We start from the raw sequence: 26,812 nt of genomic DNA, 5'->3' as shown, positions 1-26,812 counted from the left end.
GGTTTTACAGATGAATCAATGTTTGAGACATGATAGTGTTTCCATGTTCCAAACTGAACCTATGAAAGTACACATGGGTCACATCTAATGCCAATGACAAACTGAGAAACTACATTTCAGTGGAATAATTTAAACCTATTGATCTTATTGGTCTTGAAAGTTATTATACATTTTAGATTGGTAGATGCTTTTGTCTGCCACCAGCTGTTTAGACCTTTAAGGGTTGAAAACATTAACTTTGAATTACTTTCAGCCTTATTAACTGTCTCATATTTCTTCATGGTCTTCATATTCACACCAAAACTGGTCAAAGTTAATTTTCTGGTACACTTTCAAGAAGCCGTGTTGGTTAGGGTCATAAAAATTACACTGAATTCTTGTCATAAACATTTTTTAATAAAGATAATTGGGAAGCACAAACCATAGTACCATAAGACAACAATCAATAAAGGCCTTATACATGTTTAGAAATACTGATATATTTAAACTAAAATCTGACATGGAAAGTGAGTGCAGAGTGACTTACAGTAAATCCTGTTAAAGGAAATGAAACGCTGGTACAGTGTAAGATCTTTGACATCTTAAATACGTCATCATCCTCGATTCTCACAGTACACTAAGAAAAAACAACCTTTTCAAAAGTAACAGCCCCTGTTGTAGAGCAGATTTCATATTTTATTTTACAAAAAAGTAATAAAACGTAATGGAAAGAAAAAGCCAAAGACGCCATTAAAACTTCACAGAATTGTGTCCAAAACACAACTAATATTCACTATTTTTCAAAGAGTATAACATAATGCAGCTTACTAAGATGTGAGGTACTGCAAAAATACCAGTCAGTTCAGTTTGAAAGGAAAAAATAACACACAAAAAAATAAAGACACAAAACTTAACATGAGAACATACTGATTGTTGAGCTGTGAAACTTTGCAGAAGTCATAAAAAATTACTCAGAATCACAAAATAAATAAATACATTACACCAAAATTACATGGACATGGCACTGCAACATTATTTATTGTTATTATGCAGTTCCTCTGTTATACTGTCTCCAGAATTGAATTACAATTAATAAGTGGAAGTTTTTTCTGCAAAACTGATTTGTCTTTGTAGAAACACATTACACTTTATTTGATTTTTCTACCTTCATATTACATTTGTAGCCCTAACTACATTTGAAAATATACTATCAGGTCAGATTTTAATACTTGGTATACTTTCTGCAAATTCAACAGTCTATTTTAGAAGGAAATGTCAGAGTGTATCCCTGTTATTTCAATCATCTCTGGTCAAATAGTAAATCAGTCGCATTAGACAGATGTTCCATTCAACACTCAACTGAGAGGAATGGTCAAACATTAAACTACAGTTATAGTTTATGGGCCTCACTGACTTCCTTGGATATATCTGCTCCTGTTTTGGGGAACACAATGTATTTATAAATGAGACAATAATAAGGCACAGTCCTTGGTCTGTTTGTCTTTAAAGTTGAAGATGATATTAAGTTAGAAACGCCCTCAATACCCTGGTGTCACTTTCACTTGAATGGTTGAATGAGTAATTCACAAATAAAATAGTGGGAACATTTTCTGGCCAGTGTTTGTCAGTTTACACCAGAGTGCTCTCCTGCCACATAGAAACATGGTGATGTGTTTCTCTACACGGCTGAGAGGTCGATACGATTTGCTGAGTTGGTGCTTTTGTCCCATGTGTTCATCTTAGTGGGAGTAACGCCTTCCTTGTTTCCATTCATCTAAAAAAAATAAATAAATAAATAAATAAATAAAAAAATGGAAAGACAGCATTAGATAGGGGTGTGTGTGTGTGTGGGGGGTTAATAAAATGAATAAGTACTCATCTTCACTCACAATGTCAGAGTTGAAGGGTTTCACATTGATGTTACGGATGGAACTGCTGGTAAGTGACCACACTTTGGTTTTATGTTTGAAAGCAGCTCTGACCTGTAGAAACAAGAAAGACCATCACAGGAACTGGTGACAGATGCCATATGACTTCTTTTTTTTTTTTTTTTTAACTACAAGCACACACATCCTGTCATCTTGTACCAGATATCTGGAGTCATAACAGTCCGGAGATCAGTCCCATCCAGATTAATTTCCTCCCATAAATCACAACTATCATCTAAAACACATTTTTATAAATATTAGGACTTCAACTTACCTCAGAGTTGAGAAGACAATGAAACAAGAAGACAAAGAACCCCTACAAAAAGGAAAAGCAACACATTTTACTGGTAATTTTGCAAATAACAGAAAATATTTCGCATAATGACCTGTTGTGTGAAACTTACTTGTAATGAGTTGAATATAGCAAAGATATATAGGAATGCCAAAGAGTGTGTGTTGACTGCAAGAACGCCAAAAATCCAGGAAATGCCTAGAATAGGTAGGAGTACAGCCACTGCCTTTGCAGTCAGTCTTAAAATAAAGCAAGAGACAAACCATATTTTACATTATTAACTTTGTTTGAGGGAAGTTACTTCAGATTCAAATTCTTAACTTACTTGAACTTACTTGACTGCATTTGCATCTCCATGAACCTTATAATTTTCTCCACTGATTCGAGATATGATCCTGGTCACAGATATCAGAATCCCAATGTTTACCTGGAAGTCAGAGAGGAAATCTGTTAAATAAAGGGCGTTGGTTTGCTTTTTGTATTGCTTTTCCAAGAATGGGCAGTAAATTACATTGCAGTGCAATTTAGAAAGTGAATTGTGTGAAAAATGACAACGCTAATTGTTTTTCCTCACCACAATGACAAACAGAGCTGGTGCCACAAATGCCCAGATGGCTCCATTTTTCAGTGACAGCCAACAGCTGAGAAAGCAAGGATAGGGGCAAGAAAAAAAAAATTACACAGTGTTCCCTTCCAAGAAAAATGCCATAATGCTGTAATGTAAATATGGAATAACATATGTTAACCTAAAAGCTTTTCAGTAACATTAAACGCAGATGAAGGTTCCAGTTTCTTTCCACAAGTGAAGTCATTCTTATGCAATGCCAGCAAGTAATGGTGGATTAAAATCAATCCTAACCAATTGTTGTTGTTTTTTCCACGTGTAGGTCATACTCACTTGTCAACTTCGCCATAACTATCCAGAGCTGATGTCATGGACACCACGCAGATCAATAATGGAGAACCTGATGCACAAATAAACAAACTCAGCCTGTCGTTCACTCTAGTCTCTTTGCATTATGCAGTAATAGAGTAAAGTCCAAGTTGGTAATGTCAACACACAAATTTTAAATTTCATGTACTGCTCATTGCCTTTGGAAATCACTTTTAAGATTTATTATATTATCTGCTATACTTTTACAAGTCGTTTTCTTAAAGAAGAAAATGAAAAACAAAGGGTCAAAACCTTTATCACAGCTAAGAGCAGAAGCAATTAATTACATAATTTACCTAATAACAGCTAAACTTCTAGCTTTCAGACAATTCTCTAGCACATAATTTGCAGCTGGCCACACAAAATGAAAAATTACTCTGGCCAGAAGAGAGGAAGTAATAAAAAAGGATGTTTTTTTCCACTAATGGGTTCAGCATGTGAAGGAGAGACCATGCATTCCCGAGCAGACAAAGATAGCATACGTATGTCCCAGATTCTTTTTATCTGTCCATCAACTCCAGTTCACTGAGATCAGGACAGACAGTTGTGACAGTAACATAACTCGAAGCAGATTTATTTAACAGGGTCAACGTTATTTACTTTAAAACTACCAGTTACGTGTATTAAAAAGCTGAAGTCACATTTACAGTAATGGTCTGGCACCAGGTTGCATCAGTCAGTAAAATAAAATAGCGTGCTCTTGACGAAATAACTATATTATGTATTGCAGCTCTAAGACAGGTACATCATTTTATTCGGAATAATGGCTCCTGAGAAAACCTACCCCAGCCAATGCCATAGTAGTAAAAGTGTTTGCTTCCCTCAGAGCCAAACACCTTGACAACCATACTGTAGAGATGGAGGCCCTCCACCAGCATCCAGGCAAAGGCGCTCAGAAAAAAGAAGTGAAGCAGAACAGCCATGATCTTGCAAGGCAGCTGGAAAAAGGAGAAAAGGTACAGCATTTATCATCAAAATCATTCTCATTTATATAATTATGCATTTAAACATAACTAAAAGGACTCTCAACAGATTTTAATAGAATGTTTATAACTAATCTGGCATTATGGGAAATAATGGGAAGTGGACATTATAGCAACAGAGGGATGTTCAGTTGCATTGTGGGAAATATGAAGAGTTTAAGTTTTTGGAGCTTGTTTCATAGCAAGGAACTAAAGTAAAAGACAATATTTTTCTAACAATTTGGTAATGAATCCCAGCAGGAATATTTTTCAGGTCCTACTTGAGTCTCCTCTCTGAGTTAATTTGTCTCTGTCGTTGGAATACGTACTGTTCCTGGGTCAAAGCGAGCGCTGATGAGCAGTAAGATCTCCGCCACCAGGATGGCAAAGGACAGGTTGGCATGGATATGGTAGCGTTGGTTACGAATGGTACTTACTGACCTGAAGAGCAGCAGTATAATGATTAGAATAACTGGTATACACAGATTAAAAGCTGTTATTACAATGTTTTGATGAAATTTAAGGGATGAGATATGTATATTTGAACACGAATTAAACATATGTTATCATCTATGTGTTTATTCATGACAAATGACTGTAATTTGTTGTCAGTACTTACGACAGGACTGCAAATGTAACCAAAGTAATGGCAAGACAGAAGATAGAAATGGAGCAGCCGACATAACCAATGGTTGAGAGTGCCACCCGGTGGCCAGTGGTGAGCTGTGAATACAGACAAATCAACGTGACAAGACAATCAGCAATGGAGCGGGCATAGTTTTGTCTACTATACTATGCTGTCTGAACACAAATAAAACAACCGTGTCAAACCGTCTGGTCTGTGTGCAACTCGTCTGCACAACTATAACCTCAGCCAAGGAATTCATGTGGACTTCATGTGGAGCCAATGATGATGAGCACATTTGTAACCTACAATACTATTTTCTTTGGCTGCTGCTCTAGTGGACTGAGCTACTCTATATAATAAATTAAAATAAAATTTCAGTAAAAAATAAAAAAAATCCTGAAGATAAAATTAATGTTTGAAACTCAATATTTGCTTTAGATATGTACACTGGACGTGTTTTTGTCATTTTAAAACATTGTAATTTTTCCTTAAATATACAGTAAAACTTTGGCAGTAACAAAATGTTCACTACTCAATGTCAGCTTCAATTGTATTTCATATAGTTCTGTATCCCCATGCCAGTGATGTTGTTTAGGAGTTCAGGATATTTCAGGGGTTTGGGTTTGATTCTCCATTAACCGTCTTCACATGTGCCTTGTCATTATGAGGGCAGAGGAGTCTTAGACATCCAGAATAGGGATATGTGGGATGTTCCCTCGCAGCTGAGGGATGAAGCAACCCACTAATTAGAGACTGGTTGAGGGAAAAGTATAGCATCAAATAGACTTCTGCTCCTTAAATACAACACTGGCCCACTTAGCTGCAGTAAGAACTCCTCTTTTCTATTTAAAGGCAGCTTTGGGGATGCTGACCATACTCCCATGGCACATATCCTTGGATAACAAATAGTCATTCTGTGGTTTCATTGTTCACAGAGTGGGCATTACAAAAAATGCACATAATGTAGATATAAAAATATTGCACAAGTGAGTGTTTAGGGAGTAAGGAAGGAGAAGTGACACGTTGTTTAAACTGGACAAGTGCTATGTGTGAACAATGGTTGAAATGGACAGCATGTGGTCTCTTGAGGGTCTATCGTCTTTAGCGGAATGGACCACTGACCTTTGCAGTAAACCCCTAAGAGCCACATTTAATCATGGTTGTCCACAGTACTCCATAAAAAACCACCAGTGAAACCGACTTTGTTACTGCGAAAGTCTGCTTATAATTGACCTACAGGGAGGGTAAATTGTCCAAAAGGAGCAGCGAAAAAAGGAGGGGGGTAAAGGGGGGGGGGGTCTGGTCGGTGGATAACAGTGTGGTAAACCACTGTTTCCTGGCCAATTATACTATTACAGATCTACTTATAATGCGACAAATGCACAGAGGGATAGGGGGAGAGGCGCACTTTTAAGGCCAAACAAGGGGAATTAACTTCACTCTTTAAAAACGTGGGCGATTTGAACTATTATATTAAATATACTAAAGTAAAAATGTCAAAAGAAGACAGTCATTTCAAGGACCAGTGGATATCCACAACTGAAGAAATATTTCTAATGGAAAAATTAACATACAGACTGAGACTACAAGAACCACAACTAGATAAAAAGTGAAATAAATGGACTATATTTACACAAAATCAATAGACTGAGTGTTGCTACCTGGGCACATTGTTTTCTTTTGTACTCATTTGTTCTCTTGTTTGTCCGTTCGTTTTTTGTTTTTTTTGTTTTTGTTATAACTGTTGTCCACAAAACTCAAGTTACAAAAAATATATATATCAAAAGAAGGTAAAGCCCGTACCTCTATAGGCACTACTTGCATGAGAATTGCAAAGTTCGTGAGGTGGTTGCACAAGCACACGGAGTAAGTCATGTTTCCCTCTGAGCGAACACAACCTTCGTTGGACCATACTCCTTCGTTTGAACTATTTAAAAAAGAAAAAAATATCAGGTACAATAACAGAGTACACTTTCAGAAAAGTACCAATATAAACATATCAGCATGACACCTTATAGAGCAAAGGCAGAAAAAAAAAATCGCCCAAATAAGATTTCTGGCAGGGATCATTCAACATGATCCATTGTGGGAGTCACACAGAGAATATTCTTCACTGAATATGAGAGGTTCATCTGACAGAGCAATCCAATTATTCACATTTTTCTTGAGTTTCAGAGCAAAGGGGAGTCAGGGAGCAGATCCTTCGTATCCAACTAAAACACACTCCCTTTTAAAGTGATTTATGCTTTCTAAATAGTGTTTTGGCCCCACTTACCACTTCAAAAATGTTTTTTACTGCGCGCTGTTACTCACGATATGCTGAACTGAAATAGCGGTGCATGAAGCATGGGATGTTTTTAATCTGAATGAGTAAAGGGTACACCTATCCAAATCAATGTTTATGGCCCCTGAGTTGAGACTCCTCTGACGGACTTGAGCACCAAATATGTAAAGGCTCAACAATCAAGATAAAACCCTTTTGGCATTACGTGTGAATAAATAATTGAGACATGCTGTATCTAAATCATGACCGCAGACCCACCTGTAGTCCAAAAAGGCACAGTAGAGGAAGACTTTATTGCTGTGATTTAAGACTTGATCCTGCTGTTCTTTAGTCTGAAAAAGAAAAGAAAAAGAAAACTGAGGTAATGCCATCTGTAATTTTCAGAGAGAATTATGTGATGTAGGAAAACATGTGCTTGGCTTGTACTGTCTAAACAATGTCCATTATATTCCAAACTTTGTTGTCCCATAACTCAGAAGAACCTATATGGAAAACACGCCCTCATCCAGAAGACGACATGCACAGACATCAATTACATAACTGCATACCTTCCCTAATGATCTGTGCCTTTCCTTCCTTTCATATTTTCAACAGAAACATCATATTTTAATGTATCCTTTGTCTCTGAGGAGAAGCAGAGCTGTTTTTTTTTTTTTTTTACTTTATTCTTGAGATATAGAATGAGAGCACTTGAGTAGAGTCTAAATACCAATCAAAAAACAAACCATTTTAAGGAATCTGAGCTCATAATAAAGGAGAGACTAGACGCAGATCAGGACTCAGCAAAGGTGATTATTACACTGAGTGAAACTCCCTACTGTCTTCAACAATCTTATTTGATTATAACTCACTCTTTCCATGTCATTCCTTAATATGAGATTCGGAGTCCCCAGAGACAGTGAGCTAATGGCTAAAGTGCAAGAATGCAGTAATTGGGGTTTGGCCCTGTTTTCAGGTCAAACCACTACTCTCCTCAATCGGTCTTCTGAAGAAAACAACACTTTCATTGGCTAGTTGGGTGTACACAGAGAGGCTGCACACCTCTTCTTACTCTGAGCCTCGACTCTCAGACTGAATAAGTGTATGATTTGATGGACTGTGTCTGCACCATTTCCTTTGGAAAAACTGAGAGGGAGAGTGAAAGTGACAGTCAAGCTGTCTGTTTCCTGGCTATAGGCGCTGTGATTCATATTACAAAGGAATACGTTAACTTCATTGTGTAACCAAATCATTGCTCTCATTCTGTCTGTTTTGTACATGCATCTCTTTAGTCAACATGTACTGTTACTCTCAAAATGAACGCAAAAATAGATATCCGTGCAGTCCATTTAAGCAGGCAAGACAAAGGATCCAAAAGGCTGTGAGGGAGCAAGAAATGCACCCATCATCAACAGGACGTGGCCAGCGTTGAGAAGCTGCAAGCAACACTGTGGGTGAATTTACTGATCCCCTGTGGGCTGTTATAACTCTTATTTTTTGTTGGGTCTAAATGAAAGCAGATGGCAGAGAGTCAAACTGTAAATGAAGAAAGGGAACATTCACATACTGTAAGGCTTGTTTCATAATGTCATATTTGCGCTCCACAATCTTCATATTGCGGTGTCGTGAAAAAGATGAATGATCCACCTTCAGCACAAAATGTAAACCCTTCATGAGAAACAGCCCATCATTACTGAACCCTGATACGTACCAGATACAGGCTTTAATATACACTGACTAACAGATCACCACACATGTGAAGAGTGCTGGTGCCATGCTTCCTGTCAAGCAACTCTCTGTTTGTGCTAGTATATATATCCAGAGCATGTTCCTGACTGATATCTCAACAGAGGTGCAGGAACCTGGAAGTCACTGGTGAGTGTTAAAATGCACTTGGAGAGCTGGCTGTGCTCTGTGTGCACGTCGTTGTTCCCTGGTGCCCTGAGGCCTCAGCATCTACCAGCCAAGACTGCAGCTGGGGCTCCAGCTCTTTATTAACAACAGAAGGCCAGTAAAACCAGCCTTAGAAATTACTTTGAGCCCCGTAAGAAGAATGGATGGTGAGGAGAAGAAATAAAAGTAGAGAGTTGATAGCAAGTGACAGGAGAGTGACGCAGAGTGATATGATGATAGAAGAGAAGAGTCGGTAAGAGAGAGGCTGATAAATCATAGTTAGTCAAGGTATTTCTGGTACTCCTGTGATAACATTTGGTGCAACTATTAACTATAGCACCATATGTTTACTTCAAGTCACTGACCGTCTTTTGTTATAAACCATAACGTTAAACATAATGCAAAACACACAGCACAGATAAACTATTTCCTCCGTAGCAGCAACAGCTATTGAATCCAGAAAACAAATAGTATTTCATTTGGCACCACTTACTGAGGCAAAAGTACTGTAGATTATGACGCAACTCTGGCAGAAAACAAAGTCTTCTTCGTTGCCATGTCATCATCATTGTCTATGTGAGAGTGGTTTATATAATTTGTTTGGCAATTTAACTTTGACTTTTGTTTCAGGTATGAGAAATGTATCTTGATGGCTTAATGGAAACACATTCAGGCTTAAACACCATCAAACTCATCGGTTGCCATAGTGAATGAAGGACCCTGAATATGAACATGAGACACACTGGCTCTGTCTTGTGTGTATATCCCTCTAAACCAAAGTAACACTCGTCCTTCAGCTGTTTAATGACTGTTGAGCCTTCTGGGTAAAATGATGAGGAAAATAAACCCTCTCATGATCACATCTGCATAGAACTTTTAGATGACATACAGAGCTCAGCTATTTGTGTAAATGCAAACTTCTTTATCCACTGTGGTGTCTCTAAGACCTCCCATGACTGGCAGAGTTGGAAGCTGGAGCCTCGCTGTGGTTGAACTAGCTTCACCAAACACAGACAGCATAAGCCTTCTCAAACCCCAAGACATCAGGCAACTCCAGGAGCCTTTATATTTTAACTTTTGACAGCTGGTTTAAGGCATAAATGAAGAAAAGATGGAGAATTCAACACATCATTCATCATCCATATTTCAACACTTAAGTCAAAACAGACAGGCTATTGTTAGGAGGACAACTTAACGTCTTGCAGCCAGAAGTAGACTGTCACTCGTGTCATAATGTGCATAAACACACAGAGATCATTTTAATTCCACATTTCAAAAATAATACAAGGAAAATTCAAGTCTTTTGCATGTTTTAGCAACAGCATTGCTTTAGAGATGATAGTGTTGGACATTAGTGTGTTTAGAATAAAGAGTCCTGAAGTTATAGATAGATGCCAGCGTATTGGATTATAGCAGTGGTTCTTAATCTTTTTCTGTCGGGCGCCCCTTTGGAGGACGAAACAACTCCAGGCTCCCTTCAACCCCAACAACATTGTAACAGTGGTGAAATTATAACTTTTATTGAACGAAACATCAATATCGTAACAACGCTTTTTGCTTTTCCTTGAATAATTTCTTGTGCAAATTAAAAATATTTTAGGTTTTTGCTTGAACAATACAAATAAACTCAACAAGACTGCTCCCTAAGACAATATTTTTCCAAATAAAAATAGGAAATGTGCAATTATCTTACAACTATGACAATAAAGTAACGACCAACAAATTTTGGTAACAAAGATGAACATTTTAACAAAATCAGTGGCTGCAATGAGCCAATTTGCACTGCACATCTCAGAACATTAAAGTGCAAAACAAAAATATTGCACATTTTTCTTTTCCAGTCCAATCCTTGTCCATTCTCCTAACCCAAACTCTTTGTCTAGTCTACGACAGACCACCATGGCAGTAGACTGGTTTGTTGTAGATTCATAAAATGAGTCCAGGGTGCTCCAACGCTAAAAGATTAGTTCCACCCGCTACATGTTCTATCCTGAAGAAGAAAAAAAAAAAAAACACCCAGGAGTGATCCCATGATCCCCCTGGCAAGCCTTTGTGCCCCCCCAGAGGGCCTGCACCATAGTTTGAGAAACACTGGACTATAGAGATATGACCAGAATGTATTTACCCAGGGATTTATGTGACCACTAGGAGGAGTAGTGAAGTGAAAACTTACACCACAAGGCCTTAGACCAAAGTGTCATGAAGTGATGAGGTGGGATGAGCACTAATTAGAGACAACTTTTACAGCAAAAAAGTGACAAAGTGAGAAAAGTTAGAAGCACTGTTGTAGTTTTCACCACTGGACACAGCTCTAAATTAAATGAATGGAGTTTGGTGCTGAAATTGTAGTGTTTCTTCAACATGGGTGAGTTTGATTATGAAACATATGACGGTATAAAGTTATTGTATGAAGTTATTATCTTTCCAAGGTCTTCAGTTTGTTGATCCAAAACTAAACTGTGACAGCTCTGTCCTTGTATTTAACGATTCCAAACAGATCTTTAATGCAGCTATTGACAACACAAACTGCACAGAAAATGGAGGTGATTTGTGGTTTTACTGTGGCTAAGCTAACAGAGCTATAATGTAAACTATCAGCTGATGCAGCATGTGAAAATGATAAGAAACAGTGTCATTTTGACCAAATATCAACCAGTTATGAGTTTGAGTTTGAGGAAGAATCTGATGATTCCATAATACAGACATGTATAAACAATAAGCTCTATGCGTTATTCAGTGAATGATACAGTCTGTGGATACATGGTGTTGATTTTCCTGAGGTTTTGGTAGCCCTAAGTATGTATGTACCCCTGCCGTTGAGAGAATAATATCAATGCTACATATCACCACTTTAAGCAAATATTTAAATCTTTGGTAAAACAAAAAAGAAATAAAGAAAAAGCAGAAATGATTTATTGTTTGTTGCTGCCCTTTTTCCAGATCACTAACTGAATCATCATTTGCAGCTCTCACCAGATGGATTGTCATGAAATTTGTTATTGATATTCCTGTTCCTGGTGAGCCCTATTACATTAAACTGTCATATAAAACTGCAACACTGTTAATTTAGTTATACTTTCACTGTATGCTGCAACTAGTTTGATCTAAGACTAGATTTCAACAATAGAAGTGAGTAGGGAGTTAAAAAATCTTTACTTATCAATTATTTCATTATAATGCCGACTTTCTACTCAACAAAAAAACACTTCAATTTAATACAGTACATGGATATTGAAGGTATCACCCCCTTTAGAGATCTTGTTCAAAATCAAACAATGGTTTCATTTCTGGACTTGACCCATCAGTTTAACATTGATAATAAACACTTCTAGGAATACAAATCAAGTCTTCTATTAAAAGTGAAATTGATATGAACAATACAATTAAGCTTAAGTCATTTAGTCAGTCAATTCTGATCTAAGATCTGATCAAACAAAAACAGACATCTCCAAATAGATCCTACATGCACCCACTCATTCCCTCCAGCTCTGGTACAACAATATGCAGCCACAAGTCAGGCAGTCAGGCATATTTTAGGGTAAAAAAAAGTCTGAGTAAAAGCTTTGGTTGAGCTAAATTTAAAAAGCAGTGAAAAATTATACACCAGTGCGATTGAATAAGCCAGTGATCCTCTGCTTTCACCTCAAATGGTCCAAATATTTGAGAGAACAGAGAGCCAGGGTGTAAATTTGGACTGCACTTTCTGCATTTGTTGTAGATATCATTTCATAACTGTGCAGCTGCAGAAGCCCAGAACAGCATTGAAGCATATCAGTCACAAATGATGAGATAAAAAAAACGAACGACAAGAAAAGAAGCCATCAACCTCATTTTCTAGTAATGTACAGTAGGTAGAAGTGTTTATGAAATGTATACGTCAGTAAAAGAGAGTACATCTAAGGTGTAGCCGGGGTTTGACAATGGTGAAATTGTTCTGGATAACAACAGAGAGGCTATACATGCATTTCCCAAAAGCCACATGGACTGCTGTTAAATTTAGTAAGGGAAGGAAATGTTTTATAGCTGTATGTCTGGGAAAGACACAATAAGGTATGGTGTAACATGACTCAACCCACCAGATGCTAAATAACAAAAAATAAAATAAATTAAATCAAGCTCAACACAGCTCAAAACCTAATCTGGGCTTTGAGGAAAATCTGATCATTCAGTCCCATAAAGGTCAATGTATTAGAGCAGGGGTGTTAAACTCATTTTAGTTCGGGGGCCACATTAAGCCAAATTTGATCTGCAGTGGGCTGGACCACTGAAATAATAACATAATAATATATAAATAATGTCAACACCAAACTTTCCTCAAAGTAAAATTATGCAATGAAAATGTTAACATCTACAAACTATCCTTTAAAACAATGTGAATAACATGAACAAACTAAAATTTCTTAAGAAAACTAAGTGCAATTTGAACAATATTATGTCTCATTTTATCATTTGCACGTGTAAATTACAATTTACAGATCACAGTGGATTTACAAATACACAAAACATTTAATAACAGGCAGAATATTGGTAAACTTGCACTTCAGACATATCAAAATATTCATATTTGTTCAGGTTATTTGTGTTTTTGAAGAAATGATAGTTTGTTTTAGTGTAAATACAGTAAAATTACATGAAAATGTTAACATTTACAAAAAGAAAAAATTAGAGTTGTGAGTATTTATAGGTTATTACGATAGTATTTTACTGATTTGACCCACTTGAGATTAAATTGGTCTGTATGTGGAACCTGAATTAAAATGATTAATATCTTCAGTGTAATTTTTGCATTTCACAAATTCATCCCACGGGCCAGACTGGACCCTTTGGCGGGCTGGATTTGGCCCCCTGGCCGCATGTTTGAGACCTCTGTATTAGAGCATCATGGTGACAAAACCAGTCCTTCTGATAGAGCACAGACCTTGTTCTAACAGAGTTTTTCAATCTGAAGTCTGATCCGCATACTGTACAGCATGTGGAGTAATAATCTGAATCCATGCAAAAACACAACTGGCCTTGAGTGAGATCATTGTGTCAGGGGAAATGTAATAAGACATGCAGCTGTGGTCTCAGCTCCGTCTCTGAGGTAGACACTCAAAACAACAGGACGTGTTGATAGGCATGAGAGTGCGAGGAAAACTGGAGACAATTAAATAACCCTAGAAGTTACAGAGATGTTTTTGATAAAGGTGAGTGGTAGATGTTCACTGAATTGCTGTAGGGGGGATATTACTTTGGTGACCTTCTTTTTGGAATTAAATCCACAGCAACACTGTAGGAACTTAATTCGTGTGTGAAATCACATGAGACCGCTGCAATCTGTTCTGCCTCTGTCGTTGCATTTTGATGTTAAACGCTGCTCTACTTTTATTAACATTTTGAGTCTTTGCAGAGAAGCAGGAACACGGGAAACACTCACAATCTGCACCAGGACCTATTAACTATCCTCCGGGTTTGTACTGGAGTTCTGTTTTGTTTAGCACGTAGCGAGAGGTGGTGGTCGTGAGGCTGAAGTGGTGATAGAAAGGGGGCGCTAAATGGGAGGAGTGGCAAAGAAAAAGACTCCAAATCCAAAGCTTTTGGCAAGAGAAGAATAGCAATAGCCAGACCTCCATCTGTGATTGATCAGCATGTTGGCTCACGTAGCCTGTGTTTGTATATGAGTTGCTCTATGGGTGTGGGAGGCTGGGAGAGAGAAAGAGAGCGAGAAGGAGGAGAGACTTCACCCACAAGGTTTAAGCTGGGCGTGTGCTGGGAGTTATAAAAAGACTGGCAAAGGAGAGTGGTTATTATTGTGGCCGAAAGGACTGATACCCACACTGGCTCACACGACTTAATGATTAAAGCGTGGGTATCAGAAAGTATTAAATAACCTTTACGTGGTTATTTTCAAAGTTGCTGAACAATTAATCTATTATTTTCTGCACGTATTAAAGAGCTCCAACAAGTCTAGACATCTTTGTAAACAAAAACCACCCAGTTTCCCTTTCTGCTCTGACCTTTTTCCTTCCTCCCCAGCAAATTCGCCCCTTTGTATTCTTTAGGAGACAGTATACGAAACTATATGGAAATTTTAGTCATATACACTTTCTCACCGGTTATTTGGCAGATTTTGTGCCACTTTAGCAAAGTTCAGATATTGTCTTCAGTGATTTGCTGTCAGTGTAAATTATTTCATTTATTAAAGGCTACCAGCGCTCTTCCAGTACTGCCACCCCATTTCACGATTTCAGTGGCTCTTCTTAAGAAGCCACTAAACTAACACACTGCTTTATAAGCCCATAAAATCAGGCCCCCTTGTCCAAATCAGTTTTTTAAATCCTCCCAGTTTCAGCTTTGCTTATGAAATCAATCTTTCCATTCATTCCCTTCATACCATCAGTGTGATGCTCTGAAAAAGGAAGTGGGACAAGGAGTGTCACCCTTTTATGCATGTATTAATGTTTAACTAAAGACCCTGACGACTCCCACTGTCTTTTTTCTTTTCTTCTTCTCTCCTTCGTACCTCTCAAACTAAACTACAGTCAGACAGTGGTAATAAATCACGGATGGGGCCAGGGTCCAATCAACACGGCAGCCGAATGGCGTGAGAAAGCTTGTGGGTCTCCTGCAGTCGCGATAACACCTTGTCTGGATATCAAACTTAGTACACGCCACACAACTCGCGATGGCGGCACCTCGGCTCTGACCGAGTCAGCTGGGAATGGCATGACCTCAGCGGGTTGATTCAGTGAACTAAAGGGGCATCAATCAGCAGTGCAAGGTCATGGAGACACCACCTGCATGAATCTGACCTTCAGTGAGTGGCTACCTGCCATGACACAAGGTTTTTCACAGGATGGAGACTCCATCAATTCAGGGTACGATAAGTTTTATCATGGCAGGTGTCAGATAAAGGAAATGGACGGCATTGGGTCTGAGCCATGGCAGTATGTAAGTGTTTGTACTGTACGACAGAGGTTGCATAAAGGACTTGCTGTAACCATGACGCCATGAAAAGAAGCGAGACATATGGGGAAGGTGACAGATTTCTTCACATTCAGTCCCGCTGCTAGGTTTTAATGAAGTCAAACAGGCAGTGGATACTTGTCTTCTCTGTGTGGATAAACACAGAGGTCAGTAGCAAATCACTTTGGGACACTGAACTGGTGCCATTTGAGGACATTTTTAAACTTTAACTTGTGCAAACAGTAAAAAGCGACATAAACAATGACCGCAAAAGTCTGCCACATACTGTACTATGAGTGCAGCCCTCCCTGCCTCCAAGTTAGGGAGGTGATAAGTATCCACCAGCTGCCAAAGACATTAAAATTCCAAAAATAGTCGCTTTTTGACTAAACCCAACAACAGGTCTGTAGAGCAAACCACTTATAAGAAAATAGCTCTTTTTCTGGACATGTTCACAGCCAAGTGTGCTGGGTGCCAAATAACCATGCGGCTCCTAAATATAAATCATCGTCAAAGTTCTGTAGCAAACTTTAGCAGAAAAGTGCTGGCATGGGTTGTAGCAATCAGAACAGTATGCATTAGTAATACGTTTAACAGCCTATTTTTAATAGGTTAGAGAGGAAAGAATGTGAAAGTAGTCTGATTTATCATTTCATCAGAGGTAAAGGCAATCTGACTAAAATAGAAACACCTTGACTTTACAGCCAGCAGAGCTTTTGAGCATCTCCAGTGCCTCCATAACAAAGAAGATTATAAGCTCTCTCCCATGGTGTCGGTTAAAACAAACACAGTAATCACTGTCACGAGGACTGGGCCAAGTAATTACAGCATAAACATCTATTTCACCGGCAAACAAAACAACATTGCCATGGTTTCATAAAGTTGCATGGTTTTCATTTAGGCTTTTATAATTGAGAGGAAATCAAATGTGTTTGCAATAGGAAGTGAAAATCCTTGGAGTACTTGTAAATTTAACAGAACTACATTAGTGAGAATTTAGTCAGCTGGTTTTGTCAACAAACTTCTAATTACCATTGTCAGATACACTAATAAACCATTAACACAGTGCATTCATAGAAGAATTGCTTCAGAATTATTTTATTGTACAAAGGATAAAAACACATGGCTGTGAAGTGCACTGCCACATTTCTGACTTTATGCTGCACCAGGCAAATGCAGTACACATTTTTCAGTTAATTTTCACTATGAGTTTCCAATGCATTTCCCATGGAAAACTGGCACAGTCCCTGTCATAAAGCGGTGAAAAAATATGCTGTTCATAAAAGCAAGTCATTGTTCTTTTCTAAGTACCCCAAGCCCACAGTTCAATGTCCGTAATCAGTTTGCTTTCTGGAAGCCACATGCTCCATGAGGGAAAGTTTAGGCAGACTAATGAAAAGTAGGTTCGCTCTTTGTGCTGGTGAGTGCCCAGCTGCACAATCCTCAATCAGTGATAGACACTCATCTTCTTACATAAGAGAACACCAAAAATAGAGCTGATAGATTTCATATGGGGGGATACAAGTACTGCTGCGACTGGCAAACTGTGGCCTGCTTCCCTCTGATAAGGTGGGTGTCCCACACCCAAAAACTGCAGCCGACTGGAAAAGTTAACTACTCCATTTTCCCAATATTACTGACTCACACTGCAGTCAGTAAAGATATGTGTGTCAGTTCTTACCAGGGCGTGGGTGAGGACAATTTTAATAAGCGGGGCCCCAGACAGGTTGACAGACAGGGCTGGGGAAGGCTCCACTTTCAGAGAAATTAAGCAGCTGGCCACCTGGATCTTATGATCCTTGAAATCAGTGGCTTCATTAATCCTAAGAAAGAAAGACAAAAAAATAAATTAGGTTGAAATAAAACACAACGTTAAAAAGACAGAGATGGAGTAACACAGATCCAGTGAAGTGAACAAGAAAAAAACTACTGTAATCTGGCACAGACGTCGACACATAAGTGTTACACATGAGCCCAGCGCTGTAGCATTCATGTGGGACTTTGATTTTCTGTCAATATTATTAATCACCAGACAAAGAGCCACATGGCATTGATAGTTTTTCAGGGTCATCTGATATGTGACATGGGGATCATACAAGCATCACCTCTTTATCATGAGAAGTCAGGCAGTAGACATGCTATATTAAAAGACATCAGTCACTAACATTTTAAGATGTACTTTCACATACTGGGAACTTTTAATTTAAGGTGCAAACAAGTCAAAAGTGGGGAAAATAGCTTGCTTAATCAGTGTTATGTCAACTTTGCTAAGAATAAACATTGCAGTTTCGGTGGAACAAACTGCTCCGGTGATGAGACAATAACTGAGGGGGGAGGATGGATGTGGAGGGCTAATAGCAGGGTGTATCAGTCAGTGGAGGTTGAGTGGTGAGATGATAGATATGAGAAAGGACAGATAAGACCCTGTCCCCAGGCATCAGCCGTTCTGTGGTTCAGGAAGCAGGGGCGCCTTAGTGCCTCTGGACCTGACTTCCCACACAGGAAGTACAAACAGGAAAGCTCGATAGATGTTTTTTATCATTCCGTTAAATGTCTGAAATTTAATTTTGGAATTTTCTTTGATTCCCTTGGATTAACCAAAACTGAGGGTACAAACAGTATGACTCTTGATAATATGATGGTTTTCCTTCAGTCTTTCTTACCTGGTCTTATATGGGCTGATTTCTTTGTAGTAGTTGTGCATGTTGTGGTAGTAGAGGCCAACAATGGTGGTTTGAGCTGAACAAAAAAAGACAACATGGTTGGAGGTGAAATGAATGGAAAGAAGGCGAGGAATGTGATGCAGTTCTGCTAAAATGCTCACAAAGAAGGGAAGTTAATTAACGTCGCCTTGCCGCCTAATGCTGGCACCGACAGACTAATAGAACAGCTATATTCTCGCACAAAGGTGACAGAGAAAGGGCCACAAACCACATGGATGTTGGGAAGTCTTATTAAACTACTGTGACTTCACCCCTTTAGCAGGGGGTCTTATCCCCCTACTCTAATCTGACTTATCGTCCAGCCTGGTCCCACTTCAATACTGTAAGATAAACAATGAAACTGGAGAAAATCCATAATTGCCATGTTCCTCTTTTCAAAGGCTTTCTACTCTGAGCTGCTGCTTCTGACGTCAGAGGCAAATGTGTACTGCGAGAGTGTTTCAGTGTTCCAAAAAAGTAATTTCAACACATTGCCCCCTGTCAATCCTCACAGGAGAACACTCTGTGACCATTTTGTATGTTCAAGTCTCCAAATAAGAGAGGGAATAAAAATAAAATGCAGTAAAATGTAATAGCTTGCCAACGTGTAGCCCTGCCTCTGTACCTAACCAACATATAAAACCACCGGCCAGGTATTCACACAAGTTTATTTGGTCCTGGCTCAAATGTGTCAGCAATAACATATTTCTGATAAAAGTACTTTAATGAATTATAAAAACAGTTTACTCAAGTGTTTTGTATAGTAACACAGTGCAGCAGTGGCCAGGTGAAGCCAAGAATCTGACCTGAACACTAAGAGTTTTAATGTCCACGATAATTACTCTTCTCAATTCTTTTTAATGACACAGGAAAGTGGAGAAAAAGTGCTCTCTCTTTTTTCTTTTTGTTTTGAATAAAAGAGTAACTGCCAACATTAAAGTCATAGCTGGATTTCTACAGTGTACCATAAAGTCACACAAAAGCTCTCATGGCACTCCTGTTCTCCACTGTATGCTATGTTAGTAGTCTTAAATCTAAGCATAATAAATTACGGGCTAATAATAAGAGCCTCCCGGCTGGACAATTTTCTCTTGGCAGAATGAGTGCAAGGCTAATGCGCAGTGTTCACACTTAACCTAGAAAAGCTACCAGCGAATACTCAAGATAGGAAAGGTCTGTTTTTTACATCACACTCAAGTTACTGAACATCTTTAATTTGCAATATTTATGCTCACACTGCATGGTAAAAGCTTCTCCAGGCACTGAGATGTAGTTCTTTCCTTCTGTGGGGAAGCGGTAATGCGGCAGGTTGTAGTTCTGTGGGAATTTCATCAGAGAGTAATCTGCAGGGTTAGAGGTTAGAAAAAGGGTGAAACACTGAGAAAAACATAGAAGAGAAACAAACCAAGAGGTAAGCACTAGGCCAATCTGTATTATCAGGGGTGGATCATAGATGTGAGGAGACCTCAGGGAGAAAGATACAACAAAAGCTGCAGGCAAACAAAATATTATGCAAAGAAATGGGGAAAAAAAAAGATGGAGGGAGTCGATCTCTGCTTATCTGACCTGCATTTGTCCTCCCAATAAGAAAACTAATGATGTCAGAGCTGCATTCTCTCATTTTCTGATTTCTTAACAGTAACTGTGTCTACACAAACTACAAACAGTGAGTCACCTTGTAGGCCACTGACACCACACTGACCTGCAACAAAAGATGTTCCACCCAGGGAGATGAGAGTGTTCGGGCTAGGCTCCAGGTTCGTCACCATGTGTTCCATCACTCTGTCCACGGTCTCAATCAGCCCGCTGACCACAGGGCTTGAATGCTGCTTAACAATGACCCAAAAGAAATAAACAAGAAGTGTAGTCACATTCACTGCGTTAAGAGTCCAACATTGTGTCATAAAGTGTACCACATCTGAAGAATAATTTTTACTGATGTAAATTTAATAAAATATTCTTAATTAAGTGGAGACTAAAAAACGTCAACATGACAAACTAACAAATGATTTTAATTTGTTTTAATGTTGTACATAACTTTGTGAAATGATCTTGATCTGGTTTCACAAAGACAGACTCTTACTTTGGCTCAGTTATAATAAAACCAACACCAGCCCAAAACGTTTGCCTCTGGAAGTATTTAACAGTAATAAAGGATGAAATGAGGTAGAGTAAAACAATAAAAGGTGACTGATGTTGGAAAATGGAAATTTAACAATTGAATCACCACGTGTGCTAACTTCTTATTCAGACTCAGGGAAGATACTCTGGCCAATTTCCTCACTGCTTGATATTGCTATTTATTATATTTTTAAGGGTTCCTATATTGGTTCTCTTTGATGGCTCTACATTAGCAAAAAATATAAACAACAAAATCAGCTTCTTTTGATAACACTGCTTAACATTTGCTCCTGATTGTTACCTTAGTCTATTTTTTTTACTTCCCATTTTTGTAGTTTGGGGATGGAATGGTCCAGTCATATCTTCCACATTTTTAGTCTAGACCATATGTACCAAAGATATGGCCTGCGGGCCAAAACTGGCCCACCAAAGGCTCCAATCTGGCCCGTAGGATGAATCTGTGCAAAAAATTTCACTGAAGATATTAAGTCAAATATGTCATACTCATTTTAGTTCCCAACTCCAAATTCCAACAACATTGTGTCTGTTACTAAATGTTTTGTGCCTTTGTAGAGCCACTGAGCTCTACATATAATACACATGTATAAATGATAAACTGAGGCATAATATTGTTAAAATTGCTCTTATTTTTTTAATCCATAAAGACCCAGTGCAACTTTAGTGGCAGTTCCCAGGTGAATTTTTCTTTATATTTAATCTTTCTTAAGTGACTTATTACCATTTATTGTAATATTATCCTCATTTTCAATGAAAATCATGTATTTTCCTTTATTTAATTGACTGATTATGTAAATGTAAATAAATTTAACAGTTATTATATCAGAAACAGAGAAAACTGAAAAAAGCTGACTTTTTCAGCAAAATCTATCATTAACTAAATATAAACCAAGTGTCTCCATTCACTGTCATTGATCCAACTCCATGGGTTTTACTTGTGAATCAATGTTGTAGAAGATGACAGTGTTTCCACAGTAACTTTAAAGCCTCTGAATGTCCAAAGGGGTCATATCAGATAACTATGAAAAGATGACAAGCTGCATTTTACACCAATTATTTACATGGATTGATAGGATAAGTGGATCAACAGGCATTAAACATTTTAGATCAGTAGATGCTTTTGGTCGACGGTGGATATTTGGGTCTTTATGGGTTAAGAGAAGAGAACTCAGGAGGGTAGAGACGGCCGTCCAGTAACTCAAGGGTTGGTGGTTCAAATCCCGCTCTGTCCTAGTCATGTGCCATTATGTCCTTGGGCAAGGCATTTCACCCACCTTGCCTCCAGTGCTGCTATTCACACTGGTGTATGAGTGCATATGAATGTTTGGTGGTGGTCGGATCTGCCGTTGGCAGATTTTTTTGGCTTAATTCAAGCAAAAAAAAACTAGAGTGTGATGAGATATTTTGAGTAGAAATGACAAAAATACAATTGGTAAGATTTAGATTTTTTTCCAGTGTATTATGCTACTTTTACTGTTCTGGCCCACTTGAGATTAAATAAATTGGTTTAAATGTGGCCCCTGAACTAAAGTGAGTTTAACACCCCTGGTTTAGACTAATTAAAACAGACAGTATAATTAGTTTGGATCAGTCCTGAATCGTCTTGGTTTAAGGTCTACACTGACCTGTGTGTCTACATAATAGAGAGTACAAATTTCTGACACAGCAGTCTGAACAGTGAAGGTAATCTTCACTAAACATTGTACTGTCCAAGTCATGTGTTCTCATACAAGGACATCTGTTTCAGCTCGCTCCTAAAACAACATCCATGCCGGTTCTGAGAACTCAGTGTATTGAAACCACACACTTGCTCAGATGTCTTTCTTATGGCAACAATGTGTTTGTATATGAGAGCAGAACTTTGGCTGGGATTAGAGTACAGTGCAGGAAACTGAAAATTTAGACTCAAAAGGCTTTTACACTTCATACTCTTGAACACTTTATAGACAAATTTACACCACTATGGTTTACTTTCTCAAGCATGTAAAGAGTCTGTATGATTAGTGCCAGGTAATGTTACTTTTACTGGCGATACTTTTGTTGAAAATATGCAGTGTCTGAATCTGATACTCGTAACTCCGTTAAGTTCCTGGGGTTTAAGTCTTTACATTGCCTATGTTGTATTATGTCATGTTGGACATTGCACAACAACAGTGTGAACTCATTTACCTCCGGCAACCCTGGAGAGGAAAGCACTTCTTCCACACTTTTGAGAAAAGCCTGAGTGGAAGAAAACGGACATCACGGAACTGTTGCATCATATGCACATGGGTGGGCATTGTGTCTGTGTGTGAACTGGTTCTGCAAGTTGTGAGTAAGTGTGCGTGTATCTGAATGTGCTCCAAAACCTGTGTGAGGTTGTTGGCGGTGTTGTGAGGAATGGTCCTGTTGGGCAGTGCCTGTAGAAAGCCTAACACTGGCATAGGGCCCGGGTCCTGGGAGCTTTGCACCTCCTCGCGCTGACTGCTGACGACAGGAGGACTCACTTCAGTGGCTCTCTGGGGAGACAACACAACAGGCATCAAATGAAGTTTATGATCAGGAGACTGTTTCTGAAAGAGCACGGAGTTCCAACATACACAGGATGTTTAATGTGACTGAGAGCCTGTGCTTGGGGAATTCTCTTTGGACAAATGATTCAGTGTTGCTCGATTTCAGTCTCATGTCCTAAAGGGAGCCATTTAGCGTGGTGCTGAGCAGCTGTCTCCACTTTCTTCCATTTCTTTATCTACCTCCAAAGCCCTTTAATAAACAGACTGGGTCTATTCACATGTGTTCTCAATATGCATTTTGTTCTCATTGTCTTTAAGTTCAAAACAAAGCAATAGTTTAATTACAAATGAATTGTTCATTCTGGTGCATTAGAACTGATCCATATTATTTGTTTTCTTCTTTTTGGGTCTTATTTTTGACACATTTTGCACAGTTTTCAACATGAACTCTTTATATGTAAAGAACATTTGGATTATTTGTGTTTAATATTTAGGAATAAGACTTATTCCTTTTAACTTAAAAGCGGCACAAGATCAGAAGTGACAAACTTACAACTGTTGGTGAGGTTGAGGTGACTTCCTCTGTGACACTCTGTGTTGTAACAGAAACCATGGCTTGTCCTGTAAAATAATAGACATAAAACAGACTCTGAAATTGAGGCAGGAAACACTCACCTGTGTAGATCATTGTACTCAATGATATTTAATGTATGTACAGTAGATACCTTTTTGATAACTGTGTCAGAAAGGCAAATGCTGTAAACTGTAATCCTTCTATTTAAGAAGCAATGTTGTTATTTTGTTATAAGACCCTTTGCTGAATATGATCAGGCAAGCAGCAATAATGTAGCTGGATTTTATCACCATATGGCTTCAGCAGTTTACAAGGCTGGAAGGTGCCCAGTCATGTAAGGAGATAGATTACAACCTCCACAAAACTGGGATAATGAACCACATAATACTGTGTCACTAGCTTCTGTGCAAAGCTAAGATACATTTTATGTCTTTGCTGTCATTTAATAAAAACAGCACTAACTAGCTACTAGAAAAATGGCCTTATAAGGAGCTATGTTTGAAGCATCAGTCTGAACCACCAGTCCTGCTCTTCTTTGGTTCAATGCAACATTTTATATGTGTGCTCTGGAGAAGTAAAAATATTTTTCTGTAACCATAACAGTCAGGCTCTTTGCGTCTGGTAATGGCCTGTGGAATATATTGCTTTTGGTAACGACTTCGGAGGAGAAATCACGGCAGTGTGCTTTTCTTCTACCAGTTAAAGTTCAGCAACATCTCACACATACAGACACAAGCATGTGTACTGAAACAAAAGGCAGATTACACTGAAAATAACACAGCCACTACAGAAAACAAAAGGCTTTCTGGTCTCCGCACCCATTACAATTCTAATAAATGTTAACATGCTTTTTGTCTATTCAGGGTGCTTTATTTAATGGACATGATACACAAAACAGGACCGAAAACAGACGGACTCTCAGGGATGTCCTTGCATGTTGTCACCTGTCACATTGAATCAAAATGATCTGCCCCTTACAACCCAACATGCCTTGACGTTTTTAGAAATACATATAAGGCAGAAGTATGTGAGCTGCTATACTAACATGGTGAAAGGTCATGAAAATGTTGTTTGCAAAGGTTATGTAGGGAGGCGTACTTGTACAGTTTAATATTTTGTTGTTATGCATGAAAGCTGTGGATGGAATGTAATGAGTATATGGGCGGAAATTGCTTTTTAACCTGGGGTCGACAGGGAGGAAGCAGTATAATAGATGTGCCATATTGTAGAATGACAGGAAATACTTTGCAGTGGTCTCTGATGTCCTACCTATGGCTGCATTGTAGTAGAGCAAAATCTCATCAGGAGAAAGGGCCCTTTCCCAGATGACAAATTCATCAAAGGCCCCTGTTACGTAGTGACTGTATGACCTTCCATTGCCTGTTCCAATGACGAGGTCAGGGTGAGGGTCACCGTAGTTTTCTGAGATACTGCCAGTTGAGTCACCAACAGTGAAAGTCCCATTGATGTAGACTTTCAGACCACTAATCTTAGTCCAGGTAAAGAGAATGTGAGTCCAGAAAGGCCCTAAACGGAGAGAAAAACTGGAGTTAAAAATGTAATATATTGTTAGTTGTAGCAATTTAAACAAATGCTGGATATGAGTGGAGGGAAAAGGAAAATCTTTAAAACATAAGTCTGTTATGCAGCTGATATGCAGGCATTATGGGTTCTCATCTAGAACATTTCTAATGTGGCAGGTAACTTTTGCTTTTTCCAATTAATATTAAAGTGACTAAAATCACTTTAGAAAAGCTAGAACCAAGAAATGCTAAGTATTTTGGTAGAATGGGCTGTCTACGTGATAACATCAATGTAGTTTAACATTCACAAAGCTGTTTCTTAAATGAACTTACTGGTACAAGGAGAATAACTTAGATCTGGTTAATGCCAAATATATAGAGGACTATGGAGCTGGGGTGTACATACAGCATGTGTAACACTTGCATGTCTAACAAATACGACACATGTAATGAAACTAAGATGCGTAAACATGTACATAGCAAGAAGTAGATAAATGACAATGCTATTATACAAATCCTAAACAGTGATCGCATGCTAAATTTTGTATTTAAGTCTTAGATTAGCCTACAAAAAAACCATAGTATGTCTGAGGCTGAGTTAAGTTATGGACAATAAACCAAAGTACTGGGCTAATAATACAAAACTGATTCAGATTTTTCTAGGTCTAAACCTTTCATTTTTTTCCCTTTCATTGTGAATCTTCTAAAGCCGTCACCAGTTGAGTCTCTTCTTTACCCTGTCATCCTCTAATTTCTAATATTGCAATGCGTCTTTTTACTTTCTTTTAGGAAATGGAGACCCCTGTATATACGCTACCACGACCTGCAATGTGTACCATGTGGTAATATAACAAACTACATTACACCCCCCCCCACACACACACATAAACCTTTACACTCTTAGTATATTCAAATCTGCAGACATGTTTGTGTGCATTGTGTAACATCCTTATCCTTATCCTTCATTGACCCTGAAAGCTTTTCCTGATAGTATCAGGAAGAGACAGATCTGGCATATATACAGATTATGTCCCAAAACTTTGATATGCTACACCATATGAAAACCAGATGATGAGTAATTCTCTGTAACTGAACACACATTTAAATTGAGTTATGACGCTCAAACGTGAGTAACTGAACACAAAAACAGAGATGACAGAAGTAATTTGAGAAGACAACACTGTGTTTGACTTCACTCCCCATATGGTTTATTCTATTTTGTCAAACATGTTAACAAAACATTTCATTTCATTGGAAAACAAAGTTTACAAAGTTTCTGTAATTTTATCCATCACATTCTAACCTTTGTAAAGTTTAGCTTTTCGTACAGGTTGACCTGTAATAATTACCAAAACTGCTCAAAATCTTATTCAAGATTAGAAATGAGAAAAAGAGAAAAATGTTTTAACCCATACAGATCCAGTGGTACGTTTGTGGCAATTCCCAAGTGAATTTTTCTCTCTATATAAACCTTTCTTAATTGATTTATCACCATTTACTGTTATATTATCCACTTTATTTTGTGTTTTTTCAGTGTAAATCATGTACTTTCCTATAT

At 38.3% G+C, this 26,812-nt stretch overlaps 1 protein-coding gene across 4 annotated transcripts in view; it reads right to left on the bottom strand.

Moving 5' to 3' along the window:
• Nucleotides 1–374: 374 nt before the first annotated feature.
• The window catches only part of adgrd1 (adhesion G protein-coupled receptor D1), a 29,637-nt gene continuing 3,199 nt past the window's right edge, over nucleotides 375–26,812 (bottom strand). For 2 of the 4 annotated variants that reach the window (XM_030144281.1, XM_030144283.1), the window contains 20 exons: nucleotides 25,001–25,258; nucleotides 23,711–23,778; nucleotides 23,014–23,163; nucleotides 22,835–22,885; nucleotides 20,229–20,355; nucleotides 19,762–19,869; nucleotides 18,488–18,563; nucleotides 17,506–17,647; nucleotides 7,266–7,339; nucleotides 6,527–6,650; nucleotides 4,715–4,818; nucleotides 4,425–4,536; nucleotides 3,918–4,071; nucleotides 3,098–3,164; nucleotides 2,774–2,840; nucleotides 2,535–2,626; nucleotides 2,312–2,438; nucleotides 2,182–2,223; nucleotides 1,869–1,961; nucleotides 375–1,753 (listed from right to left, as the gene is read on the bottom strand). In XM_030144281.1, coding sequence (XP_030000141.1) covers nucleotides 1,658–1,753; nucleotides 1,869–1,961; nucleotides 2,182–2,223; nucleotides 2,312–2,438; nucleotides 2,535–2,626; nucleotides 2,774–2,840; nucleotides 3,098–3,164; nucleotides 3,918–4,071; nucleotides 4,425–4,536; nucleotides 4,715–4,818; nucleotides 6,527–6,650; nucleotides 7,266–7,339; nucleotides 17,506–17,647; nucleotides 18,488–18,563; nucleotides 19,762–19,869; nucleotides 20,229–20,355; nucleotides 22,835–22,885; nucleotides 23,014–23,163; nucleotides 23,711–23,778; nucleotides 25,001–25,258 — 2,132 coding nt within the window. In that variant the 3' untranslated portion in view covers nucleotides 375–1,657. The remainder of the gene's footprint in view (nucleotides 1,754–1,868; nucleotides 1,962–2,181; nucleotides 2,224–2,311; nucleotides 2,439–2,534; nucleotides 2,627–2,773; nucleotides 2,841–3,097; nucleotides 3,165–3,917; nucleotides 4,072–4,424; nucleotides 4,537–4,714; nucleotides 4,819–6,526; nucleotides 6,651–7,265; nucleotides 7,340–17,505; nucleotides 17,648–18,487; nucleotides 18,564–19,761; nucleotides 19,870–20,228; nucleotides 20,356–22,834; nucleotides 22,886–23,013; nucleotides 23,164–23,710; nucleotides 23,779–25,000; nucleotides 25,259–26,812) is intronic. The other 2 variants (XM_030144282.1, XM_030144285.1) reach the window with 1 other exon arrangement.

Source organism: Sphaeramia orbicularis, chromosome 9, assembly GCF_902148855.1.
Source record: "Sphaeramia orbicularis chromosome 9, fSphaOr1.1, whole genome shotgun sequence".
Taxonomy (NCBI): Eukaryota; Metazoa; Chordata; class Actinopteri; order Kurtiformes; family Apogonidae; genus Sphaeramia; species Sphaeramia orbicularis.
This window is presented reverse-complemented; position numbering and strand designations above follow the sequence as displayed.